This window comes from Anser brachyrhynchus, assembly GCF_964034855.1.
Source record: "Anser brachyrhynchus genome assembly, chromosome: 4".
Lineage (NCBI taxonomy): Eukaryota > Metazoa > Chordata > Aves > Anseriformes > Anatidae > Anser > Anser brachyrhynchus.
The window spans coordinates 55827209-55840156 of NC_137698.1; the positions used below are offsets into that span (position 1 = coordinate 55827209).

The 12948-nt window shown below is 42.5% G+C and overlaps 2 protein-coding genes across 4 annotated transcripts in view; one reads left to right on the forward strand and one right to left on the reverse strand.

Annotated features, from left to right (window-relative positions):
• PGCKA1 (PDCD10 and GCKIII kinases associated 1) overlaps positions 1-12948 on the reverse strand; it is a 41622-nt gene that overhangs the window by 23363 nt on the left and 5311 nt on the right. The window lies entirely within an intron of this gene.
• The window catches only part of LOC308193750 (uncharacterized protein), a 70895-nt gene continuing 57950 nt past the window's right edge, over positions 4-12948 (forward strand). For 2 of the 3 annotated variants that reach the window (XR_013949894.1, XM_080588772.1), the window contains exons 1-2: positions 4-9379; positions 10306-12149. Coding sequence is in view for 2 of the 3 variants with exons in the window: in XM_080588772.1 (XP_080444898.1) it covers positions 12025-12149 (125 nt within the window). In the remaining variant the exon portion in view is untranslated. The remainder of the gene's footprint in view (positions 9380-10305; positions 12150-12948) is intronic. The other variant, XM_080588771.1, reaches the window with a different exon arrangement.

Sequence of the window (12948 nt, forward strand, 5' to 3'; positions counted from 1 at the left end):
GAAAAGAACATATTGAGGTTTTGCTGAATATCGGTATTGACATATATTTTATGTGCTGTGGCATCTTCCCTCTAGAAAAAGTTTCTGTTCTGTTCTACTTGTGGCGATTAATCTGGGTCTGTTGTTAACAAGACAGTTTATCATTGTTGCAATAGATTACAGTTTTTCTCAGATACCATTTGTCTCTCATTTTAAAGTTATTGTCAAGATGACCAAAATAATGAGTAGATAAGCGATGTCTTTTGAATGGGACCTTTGAGAGCTTCATCCTGCCGGTTGCTTGGGCACAGAGATGTTCAGGTACCCGGCTCCTGCAGGTACTATTCAGCCAGCACTGAGAAGCCGTGTCAGCGGGACAGACAGTTTGTTGTGTGGAGCACCTTCCTTTGCTTTCTAGAAGATGAGGATATGCACAGCCTTTCATATGATCAGAATCTGAGAAATCAACCTACCCAGATGCTTAAAAATTAATTAGGGGCAGAAAGAGCAAAGCCAGCTCCTGGTTCCTGCAGCTGTCAGTGCCCATAAATCAGCTGTGTTTTTCCTTTTGAAACAAGGCAAGAGCATGAATTTAATTAATGGGTTTGACTTGCTCTGGAAACACAGAGTAGTCACCCTCTCCACACCTTTCACAGATGCTGCAAACATACAAACGTTATTGTGTATTTACTCATGAATGCCTTCCAGCATCATTGTGCTAGACACAGTTGAATGCCTCAGGCAGGTGGCAAGCCAATGACTGCAGCAAAGCCTTGTTCTTTGGGCACCCAGATCGGAGCCACAAAGGAGCAGCAGGTTGGAAGTGGCACTGCCGTGGTTCCACCCGAGTTCTGCTCAACAAAGGCATCGGTAATGGCTGCTGCAGAACACTGTGGGGAGAACAAACGATGGGTTTGGGCTGCTTTGCATGATCGGGAATTAAATTATTAAAAAAAGAAAAAATCACGGAAATATATCCTACCACTTTGTTAAACAAACAGACCCAAAAGCTTATTCTAAGTTGTCCATGAAGTGGATCATCAGGAATCTCTCTGACTGTATTGTTTGCTTTTTCTTGTATTTTTAATTCTTGTTACGTGTAAAGAAACACAGAAACTGTCGAACTTGATCAGACTCAAGTTCAGTCCTGTAGTGAGCATCAGATACCTCTAAAGAAGTTGCGAAAATGCCTGTCAGGGAGATGCTATTGTGCAACTTTTACATCCATCAAACGTGGCTTACATCTCTTGAGTTTGAAGACTTACATTATTCTAAAAGTTAAATCTTTTTTAAACTTATATTTTATTTGGTCATACTCCCTGTTGTAGCATGTCTGTTGTTCTCCCTAGAAACCTTATTATATTATTTTTCCTCCGAGATAAATGTATAGATACCAATCGCCCAGGCCAGTTATGCTAGAAGAATAATTTTGTTTGCTCGATTTTGAATTAGGCCCTTTTTTGATCTGTTTGGGTGTTTCCTGGTATTTATATTATGTAACCCTATATTATATAAAAGGATTATATATTATCCCTTTAGTCTACAATGCAGTATATGTTTTCATTGCCTCTCTCTAGGCGCCTAGAGAACTTTGAAAAACGTATACTACAAAACACAGCTTTTTTGGAATAAACAGTTTTTCAGAGCATTATTTGATCTATACGGGTTGGTGGTTTTGGCTAGTGTGGATGTTTCTGAGAGGCTGAGTTAATCTGCTAGCAAAGACATTTGAAAAACAATAGTGCTTTATTCAAACACTGAAAAGTAAGCCTGAAAATAGGGAAAAATGGTTCAATGTTGCCTTTTATTCCCTGTGTTGCCTACAGGTGTGAGAACACCCTGGAAGCTCTGGAACAGGATGGCGCGCACTCTGCTCTGATGACTTGAACCCTGAGATGTCGTGCTAACACCATCAGTCCTAGTTGTTTGGTCTTCTGTCTTCCTTAAATCTAGGGTTTGGGGGCAGGACCTGTCTGGGGATTCAAGGAGAATCAGGCCTCTAAGTTTCAGAACAAGATTACCAGACCTGCGATGAGTGCATTTATGAATATTTATGTGGAACTTAGGATTCAGAGCGAGTGTTGAGCACAATCTGCTGCACATTTTAATCAGGAAAAAACCTCAGACCTCTCTTCCTTTCCCTGACATACCTTGAAAAGATTCACAGCTCTCAGTTTTTAAACACTCTTGCCAAAACAAGAACATCCATAACAAGTTTCAGTCACAAAATGGGACTTCATTGCTAAGTTTAAGTGTTTAAACGCACTTAGGACTGTACTGGCCAGCCCCTGACATTGGTGATTCTGGGAAATGTTCACGAAGAAAGCCAAACACCAGGCAACGGGTGTGCTAGGTCTTTGTGTTTGTTATAAGAGAGCATTTTTTCATCTAACTGTAGAATAAATATTTTAGCTTTCTCTATATATAGCAGCTTTAACCAAAAGACTTTAGCCATTTCTTAAGTTAGCATTACAGCTATACCTGGCAGTGCTTTATCGTGTAAAATCTTCATCAACCCAATTTTATCAGCACAACTGCCTGTAAAGGCTGTGTTGCATGCTCTGGGATCCTTCATAAGGATGGTGGAAAAAGGAAATAGTCTTTCCTGCTGTTGGCCTGCTCTCATTATTGATAAAGCCCATTTTCAGAGTAAGGAAAGGTGGAAGAGGCTGTGTTTCTTCTACCCTTTTTTAACATAGTTCACAGCACACGTTAATGTGCACCCAAATTTATGGCAGCTTAACCTTCGTGCTGCATGGTCTGCCATGGATCTGCAGTCCCTTGGTGTGGATCTGCTGCGGATCTTCTCCTTGCTTGCATTTGCTGGGGAGCTTGTGTCCTCTACGTTCTTACAACAGATTATTTTACTGGTGGGGGAGAAGGGGAGGTAGGTACACTGCCTGCTTTGCTTTTTTCCACTGCCTTCCTTAAAATTGTCCGGTGCCTCTGATGCGCCATACATTGCCACGTGCAAACGTGTCCGTGTGATTAGCCAGCCTTGCCAGCTTTGATCTGGGTTGCAGCTATCTTGCTTAGGACCTGGATTTTGCAAGCAGTACTCCCAGACACCCAGTCATCTCCCAGCCTCTATTTTCAGGCAGTGGTGACAAAGCAGAATCTAATTTCGCTACAAAAATTCTGAAGGTTTCTGAAGAGCGAATGTACAGTCATAAGCTCTTCTGCAGGCAAAGAGCCATGGGGAGCCTCCTGTGGAAATGGGATTTCCCTCCGTTCACATTTCTGAGGATGTGGAAATGGATGACACTAAATCCTGGGTTATAATTTAGACAGTGAGAAGATTGCAGACTGATTCCATAAGTAGAAAAATCCCTTAAGTAAACACATAATGTCTATAATCCTGTCAGTCAGAAGATTAGAGATGCAGTCAGATACTAACTTATATAAATGGCTTAGCAGCAAAGATTGTGCTAATAGAGGTAAGAAACACACTGTGCTGAAGGCCAGGGAAATGGGGGAACTCTGAGGAATGGTATTTCCTGTATAAGCAGACGGTGTAACAAAATGTTCTGAGCTAAACACGACTCTCCTAGCGCAATATTTGAGATAACTGTCGTTATGTAGATTGGTGGCTGAAAGCAGCCCGCTGTGCTCAGCTTTCATTCATATATTTGGATAACATATGCAGCCTTTAAGGCCCCAGCTTCAGAGTGGGACTCGTTCCTACAGTTCCCAGTGGTGTGAATATTGCACTGATGTAGCCGAGGAGCGAAGCGACGTGGGGTAGCGGCGCTTCAGCTGCCATTTTAAGGATTCAGTGCTATCAAACACAGCCTTGGGAGCAGGCTTTCCTGATCACTTTTGCTATGTGTGTAACATATGTTCCTTGTTGCTGTGGTGAGTGCTTGGAAAACCCTACATCACCAAAGCTAGTTGTTTTATTTTTTAAGTACGTATTCCTCCAGGTAGAAAGAGCAGCTGTCCCCAAAGGCCAGAAAGTGATATCACCAAAGCAGTCAACAGCTCTTCCCTCATCTCCTCCTGGGCTGCATGCTGCTTACAACAGACCAGGACCAGCCTGCGGTAGGGTAGCTCTTCCGGGTGAGAAATCTAGGTGTTTATCATAAACCTTAATGTGCATATAATGGCCTTAAAGGTACATAAAATCTTGCCAAAGGTAACTTCTGGTCCATTTTCAAGTTCTAGCTTCAATAATGGCAATATTTGCAGCCTCCAGCCAAATGAAAGCCCAGGAGAATGTATCAGTAGAGAGTCCTCTGAGCAAAGCAGGAAATAACCAAGATGAAGACTTTGAAAACAAGAACATTTCCCTAATGTGGTCTTTAAAGCTCATTCAATGTGGGTAGCAAAGGTGTTTATCAGGCAAACTACTGCAATTCAATTAGACTGACCTAATTTTCACTCCTGCTCTCTCTGCTGCAGATTTCCACGCTGATACCATTTAGCTTTAAGACCACGCTGTGGCCTGGGTGAGACTTGGGTTACAGCACCGCTGACTGCAGGAGTTTAAATACAGGAGCTGCTGCTGTCAGAAGGGGCGTCTTGTGTGCGTGCTCCTCTCAGCTGAGAAAACTGAAGGAGGACTGTTTCGGTTTGGGCAGATGAAACTCCTCTTAAAGGAAAGTAAATGGTCTTGTAGCACAGAGCAAATGCTACTGGCTATGATTTATGCAATTTGTATACTTTTTAAATTAAAAGTGGAGGCTATAGGCCCATTCATCTATATTTTACATCATTATCTTTGTGCTGACTGCTCACAGTGACACACAAAATGGCACACAAGTCTCACTAAACACCTATCCACTTAGTTGTGTGCATCACATCCCACAGTTAGCAGAATTGCTTATGCATTTCAAGCAGTTTTATCTAGAAATAGAAATTCTTACTGGGCATTTCTTCAGCAGCATCTGTTTTCTTTATTTAACTTAATTAAAAGCTGCTTTAAAATGCATTGACGACATCAACATTTGGATAAGATTATGGAGTGATGGTTCTGGATTCCAAGCCTTTGAAATATAAAAAAGTTCTTTTCGAAGCATGAAATTACTTTTTCTTGCAACCTATTCCTTAATTTAAAATTAATCCTATGAGAATGATAGTCCAAGCATCTATTTAAGACTGAAGCCTTGTTTGCCCACAGAAATGGCACTGTTGTGAAGCAAGAGTAAACTAATCAGCGTAAACCAATTTTAAATCAGCGCATCATTCTTATGTAGAAAATTGCTTCAGTTTAATTCTGCCAGTGCAACACCATGCTTTCATTAGAGCAGTGTGTGTAGTATGCAGTGCTCTTTCCGTGAGCAGCTCCGAGCAGCGGGTTTGCAGCTGAAGCAGTGCCACTGCAGCACCTAACCCAGGCTGGACGCTCGCCTCTCCTCTGCTGGGACACCCACGGTGCCCAGGTCCAGACTGGGCTTGCCAGGTGTTGGCATGTGCTTGCGGTCTTCACGTGCAGAATTGATACAAAAGTGTTAGCTTTAAATGATGAGAGGAATCCTCTTCGTTTGCAGTCTTTGATTACATCGTCTATAAAGAAGGCCTCAAGCGTAGGCATTTATTTTTCTGTTGTAGGCTTAATTTAACTAAACTGGTGTGATTTGTATGTATTCCTGGGACTGTAAGGAAACAATGTGAAGCTTAGTCAGGAGTCCTTTTGATTTTACACTGACTAATGCTATGTAACATATTTTGAATCAGCTTGACTTAAGTTTTGGGAGGTGGTTAATGTCTAGCAAAGGCTTCCATTTTCTGCGAGGTACAGCCATTACTGAAGTTAAGATATTCTCATCAGGTAAGACTGATACCAGTCCTTCAGTCACGAGATCTGTTTCTCGCAATGGATGGCTCTCTGGATTTTACAACCATCAACTTTTTAATGTTAAAATCAGTTAAAATTAAAATCCCGGGCCTCGGTAACACATCCCAAAGCCAATATTGACACTGTCGTTCTTTTACAAATCACCTTTAATTTAGGGTCTAAGTAATTTACATGAACTAACATGAATATTATTCCCTATAATAAGAACTACTTTCCCCTGAACTGCTCAAGTTTCTGCAGGCCCTACTGGTAGGAATGTCTGTATGGCCTGGGAACACTGGAGCACGTAGGGGGCTGTGTGGTCCCTGACTTTTTCTGTTCCTTGTCAGTCTGCAGGCTGATTGCCAAAGACCTGAGCTTCTGTCCTGGTTTGGATCAGTGTGCTGGTAAGAAGAGATGGTGAAGTGACAGGAAAGGGGTTGAGTTTCTGATGGAGACGCAGATAGCCAGCCAGATTCTATCAAATCCTGCCTTGTTCATGTCAGAAAGACACTAGAAGTCATTTCAGCTAAGATAGACTGGCAAATCTGCATAAAAATGTAGTTGTTGCTTTCCTAACCCTCCTGCTATCTGATAGAGTTTCAGTCTACACGGCTCATTGTGGTGAGGCGTGGAAGGTGTCTGAAGAAATAAGATATTTTCGTCCTTTACAGGCTTTTTCACACTATGTTATCTAGGTTATTACCTCTTGAAAACCTTTAAATGTATCAAACTTATATTTTTTTATTTCCTCTATAGCAAAGCTTTCTTTCAGTAAAAGTCATGTATGAGTGACTTGTGGTGTAACTTCCCATCACAGCTAAATTTCTGTGATGCTGAACTGCTGCCAAGAGACAGCCCTACTCTCACCAATTTCTTTGAGCTGTTCTGTATGTGTGAAAAAAGAAAAAAATATATATTTAAAATTCATGATGGACAAAAGTGCCCTCTGGGAAAAACAAAACTAAACAAAAAAAACACACAACAACCTGCTGTGGCTAAAGCTTCCTCTGATCTCACAAGGTGAGAAGAGCCTGTGAACCAGATGCCTTAAAACCATTGCACCATCCTAGGCAGTTGGAGTGGGTGCCAAAATGCTGTCGCCTTGGACATTGGCTCTGGACACAGCCTCTGGTGGCCACCAGCAGCTGTGGGGAGGTTTTCCTGAGAGGTGAGAGGACACAGAGGCAGCACTCCACTGATCTCCTCCTTCCTTCCTCAAACAAGAACTCTCCCTATTCAGGTGGCAAATAATAGCGAGAAAACAACAAGGGAGTTTGCGAAACTAATCCACTGTTTAATTTGCAGTGCCTGCGCTCTTGTGAAATTGGGTGAAAATGCCAGCCCTGCTACAGAGAGGCGGGGAGTGGAAACCCGTCGTTGCTATTGCCTCCAGAAAGGAGTAGATTGTGTGTAATGTTTTACAAAAGAAACAAAGTTTGGTTAGCGTGTACTACTTTGAAAGATCCCTGATATTAAATATATATATATATATACACACACATAATACATTATATTTGTAACATATATATATTGCTTTTTCATATAGTAGAAAGTTTTACAGACATGAAAGGGGTGGAAGCTTGGAGATTCAGGCTTAGGGAAAAGACGTCTCCATGGGCAAAGTCAGAGGAGAAGGAAACAGGTGGCAAACATTAATATTAGGGTAATTAGCTGTGTGGGTTGGGTGGAGCAATGCTTGGGGAGGACAGCTTTGTGGCTAAGAGGCCTGGCAGCCTTCTTGAGGCCCTGCTGTGGGCACCCTGGCCCCAGGTGGGCTTCAAGAGCACGGTTCTGGCCCCCAGCTCAGGCCACAACCAGCTGCCACCCTGCTGTGCTGTTTGGGTTATCTTAGTGCCTGTTATGTGCTAGGTCTTGCCCCACAAAATCGGTGTTGCTGCTTAATGTCCTGTTACTGGATGTGACGGTGGCTTGCAGGTGGCAGATAGCCTTTTGTCTGAGCAAGGCAACTTGATGTTCGTGGGCCTGGTGTTTCCTTGGCCTCAAAGAGCCCCTGCCGCTGGGTGAGCTCTAGCCCCCCTCAGGTGCATGGCAGGCATCGGACCCCGCTGCTGCCAAGGCAGCAGCCCCCACACCTTGTGGGGTAACCTCCTGAGGTCACCCATCCCCTGGGATTTTAGATACCAGTGGTATCTGCTTCCTAAATCCAAAGGGATTAAAACTCGGAGTTTTTGCTTCTCAGGGATGGCGTGTCCTTTACTAATCCACAGAATGGGATCGGGCTGTTCAGCCTTGCTGTCCCAGCAGCAGCAGATGCCAGAAGTCTGGATCCAGTCTGGTGCCTGAAACTTTCTATTTAATCTGGCAATATTTAAATAGGGTATGTCGTACAGGTGGCTCTGTGACAGCCAAAGCAACACGGCCTTTATCACCTCCGGGGCCTGTAGATGCTGCTGTAACACAACCAAGGAAACCGTAAAAAACTGAAGGCAGCTGTCTTGTTCTTGATGAGCTGATCTATGAATTACCTACAGCCCTGTTAAAAGGGGAAATCTTATATGGCAGCTGCGTGACAAGCTCCTGGAGGAGAGGGGCAAGGCCCTGAAGCACGGTGGGAGCTGGGTGATTGCGCCCTGCCGGTGAGGAACAGCTCCCTTGTCCAGGCATCTCGCCTGAATGCTTCAAAAAAGGGCATTCGTGGAAAGCTTTGTGGCAATCAGTTGCGATCTTTGCTTCCATAAAAAGGTCTTCAGGCCTCCTGGAAAGCAAAAGAAAGGCATGGGGAAAGAAGAAAGGTGAAGCCCAGGCTCTGCTTCAGGCATACCTTTGTTACTAGGCCTTTCATAAGTGCTCATTGACTCAAATGTTAAGCCTTGTTTGTGTGGCTTTTTGTTGGACTGGAAACACTGCCTTTCTTACTGGGAGCAAAGTGTACCGACTCGGTGAAGAGATTTTCTCAAATCAGGCTTTTCCAGGTTTTATGGTGCTCTAGCCTTTATTTTCTACACGGGTATGTTATTTTTTTCCATGGGAGGAAAGTAGCAAAAGATCTCTGTGTGGGAAGGTGGCATGGGAGGAGGGTGAAGATAGCTCTGCAGACAGGCTTCTTTCAAATACCACCCTAGAGAGACACTGCAGGTTTTTGGAGACCGGGCTCCATGTGGTAGGTGGGAGGGGATTTCTGTGCTATTGATTAATTCCAAATTGTGTGGGATTTTCTTGGCATAAATGAATGGGGCCTTTGCCAGTTTAAGCTTAATTTTCCTTCTGTCAAAAGAGCTACGAGAGCTATGTGATGAGGAAGTTTTGAGGACAGAGGGCTCCTGAATCTGCAGGGCTTGATGGAGTTAATCTTTCCATTTGCCCAGCTTTTTCTGGGCGGTAGTATATTTACTCATGCAGTTTCTGTTGCAAAGTTTCCAGCAGCCTTATTCAAGAAACCCTGTATATCTCCTGGAGCACAAAGGGCTTTTTTATATCTTCAGATATTACGCTCCTTACCGGGGATGCCATGGAAATGAGGAAAACCAAAACAACCAGCATAAAGTAGAAATCCTGCACCTTAACAACAGAGCCTTGCACAGATCGAGAAACAGAAGGCCAAATTTAGAAAACAGGTGGCTCTCGGTGGACTCAGACCTTGGATTTGAGATTTTGTGCCAGGTGAGCTATTCAGCTGCATTAACACCGTGCTGTACAGTGAGCTCTGTGGACAGAAGAATATGGCAGGCTGTAGGAATGTGAGATAAAGTAAAATCGAACAGGGCAGAAACAGTCTGTTTCACTGAACAAAGAAATCTCAGTCTATGATTAACTTTATTTCGAGTCAAGAGTAGAGCAGATCTAGGCTCTCTCATGGCACGATAGCGAACAATACAAGCCCTGTAGCAGGGAGAGCATACCACGACTGGATTATCTGCGCTAAACATACTTCAGAGAAGTTCCGTCAGGTTTACTTTATCCTGACAAACGCTCATTTAACGCAGTCGTTACAGCAATGCAAACCACAGGTTTGCAATAAGCCATGCTTGCGGGGCTCATCTCAGACGCTGGCCTTATGAAACAATTTTTGTTAGCAAATTTGTTTTTTTTGCATCAAGCTGCAATGATATGGAAAATAGAAAAGAATTTTATAAGATTAGAAGAATCAATGATTTACGGACTCCAACATTGTGAGACAAAGACAATTTAACATGTTTGGCAGCTTAACAGGTCTGGGGGAAAACCATGAAACTTGTGTTCCTTGTAAGGCAAGCAGAACTCTTAGGGTAAAGAGTTTATGTTGCTTTCATTGTTTCAAAGGAAAATTAAGTTAAATACAGAAAAAAATGGCATTTTGTATGCCTGGCAGACTGGAAAATATTTTGGGAAGATTTCAGTTACAACTGGATCTTCAAAGTGGAACATAAACAGAAAGAAACGATACTGAAGCCCATTTATAAATAGCTTGAGTTTGCAAGAGTTACATCTTTGGTTTCTTACTGCTAGTCTAAAGTGAATCCTACACAAAGGACTAGGTATGACCCACAAAGCGTGTGCTATAAATTTGTTGCTCAGCCAAATGTATTTTTTCTTGGCCAAACTGAAAGAGAGCACCATGAATTAACAACTCAGCCTCCTGCCCGAAGACAGACTAGAGGGTCTGAGAATCAGAAGGCACGGGGCTAAGGCATGCACAGAAGGATGGAGTGGAAAAATAAATGTAAAGACTGGAGAACAATGTTCTTGGTACAAGTGAGGCTTTGAAAGAAAAGATTGTCTTTGCCCAACTTAAAAGCAACAAGTTGTTGTTGTCCTGTATAAAAGCACTGGTAATATTGATCACTTTGATCATGATTTCTTATCCTTGCTGGTGTTTCATTGGATCAAAAGATGATGCGCAGCTAAGTAATACAGCTTGCGCTGGGACACCTGGAGAAGACCCTTTCCTCTGAAGAATTTGATATGTTGTGGGTGCAGAGATGACATACTTTGTGGACAAAGAGGTAATATTGTTAGTTATGTCAGATATTGGTGGTCCACAGTTCAGATGACTGCCAGTACTAGCATGTAGGAGTACCAGATGTTTAGTGGTATTTCAGCGAGTGGTAAGGCTCTGCTGTGCCTGGCTTAAGCAGTTTTTTCTGAGATTATTTTGCAGGCTGAACTGCTTAGACCTGTTCAGCTCTGGGTATGTTTGAGAAGGATCAAATATGTAGAATAAAAATAAGAATAATTCTAAAAGAGTCTAAGCCACACACATTGATTTCTTTGTCAGGCCATACCTGTATCAGACAGCTTTCAGTTCTAACACAGCCTCAAAGATATGTAGCCTCATGCACCCGGTGCCTCTCTTTTTATTTTCATTTTTTTATTTTTTGTCCTTTCCCTCCTGTTCCATTCCTCAGGACGCTCCCGCTACGTGGTCCTGCTTCTACATAATAAGTGTGGGAAACATGCTAGGATATTTTTTTACCTCATTGTTCCTGAACGTTTCACATGAAGAATGGTGGGCAGAGAGCAGAAAAGCAGAGGATGGTTTGGGCCATGGTTACAAAGCACTGTGAAAATGGGTAACAAACCTTTTAAAACAGAAAGATACAGAATACACTAAAACTACTTAAAGCCACACTCAAAAATCTTCAAGAAAAGCCTCTGATACAATACCTTAATAAAGACCCTGTCATGTGATGTGACTTTTTCTCTTACACGAGTTCTTTGCGACTCAAAGGGTTTTTCTTTTCTTTTAAATACTGCACTTAGATTAATGTGTAAAGCATAGAGGTAATTTAATCTAGAGCTGTTTAGAGCGCCTGTGAACTTTTCCATTTGGTTATTTTAAACCAATTTCCTTAGCAGACATTGAGTGGTGATGGGTGGCTAAGGGAATGATTTGGCGCAATGATTTTGTGAACAAGAGTGAAGTGTTTTTATGTTGTGATTACAATAATTATTTCTCAGCAGAAGGCAGGCCCAAAGCATTGACCACGGCATTAAAAAGGCCCCAAAATGGCAAAGATATGGTAACGGTGAGATAGCAGTGAAATACAGATGCATTTCTGCAGTATTATTGCTTATCTTGATTGCATTTGCAACCTTTTTCAGTTTCACTGTAGAACAATACTTGAAAGTTATAGAAAGGTATTCATTCCTCTGAAAGACTTAGGGTTATCTGGAATCAGGCCAGCTGAGTAATCCCTTTTTTTTTTTTTCCCTTTTCCTTTAATCTTGTGCAAAAGAATGGGCTGTATTCACCAAAAATTATCAATGGAAATTGCACAATTAAGTCTGACTTGTAGGACTCTGCCTTTGCAGCGGAGCAGCTCCCGATGCTGTGCGCTGACAACATGCTGACATTTCCAGCAGAACTCCTTGTTCCAGAGAGCTTATGCCACGGCTATAAACGGTGCGTCTCAGGTAGCTCCATCGTAAGGCAAACGTCTGCTGCCTGTGGGTAAGAACCTCATTTATTGGCCCGTCTGACGTGATTCCTCATGATGGGAGAGTTATTGACAGTAGGCTGGGACTTTAAAGGGTTACTCTCTGGAGGCAGATTTGGCTCTTAGAGCATTCAGGAGACTTGGATTCAAATTCTGCCTCCAGCATGGGGCTGATTTAGCTTCTTGCTTCTCAAACCTGGTCTTCCCCCATACAAAATGTGGATATCAGTGTGGGTTCTGAGCTAAACGGACTCACTGTCTCTCTCCAGGAGACACATCCAGCCACATTGTTTTCAGTGGTGCCACAGTGAAGCTTTATTGTGGAAGGATGGCAGAGAAATGAAACAAAACTAATGCTGTAGTCTGATGAATGCATGATGCTGGTATTGGCCATGAAAGCATGCAGCTTTCCTTCCCCTAGCACAAGCTCTTTGTCTTTGCTCTGTCTCCTTAAGAGGTCTTAGGGCTTTTTCATCATCTGTGCATCAGCAAATCTGTCTGTTTATACTCTACATAAACATAGAATGGATGGAAACATTTTTATGGAAGGTAATGAATTGGATAATTGCAGTGATCATTAGTTTTTAATGTATATTGGTAAATACGGAGTAGCCTTTTAGCAATCTGAGCGTATTCATCCAATGCAAGGAAAAATATTCTCAAGTGATTTCAATTTAAAAAGAGATGTTAAGGATGGAAATGGGACATTGTACATGGTTGTAGCGTCTCAGGCCCCTGGAGGCCTTCAGTTTAGGGCCGATGACTGTAGCTTCTGTTTCATTTACATTGCAAATGAAATCTTACGGTATTTTT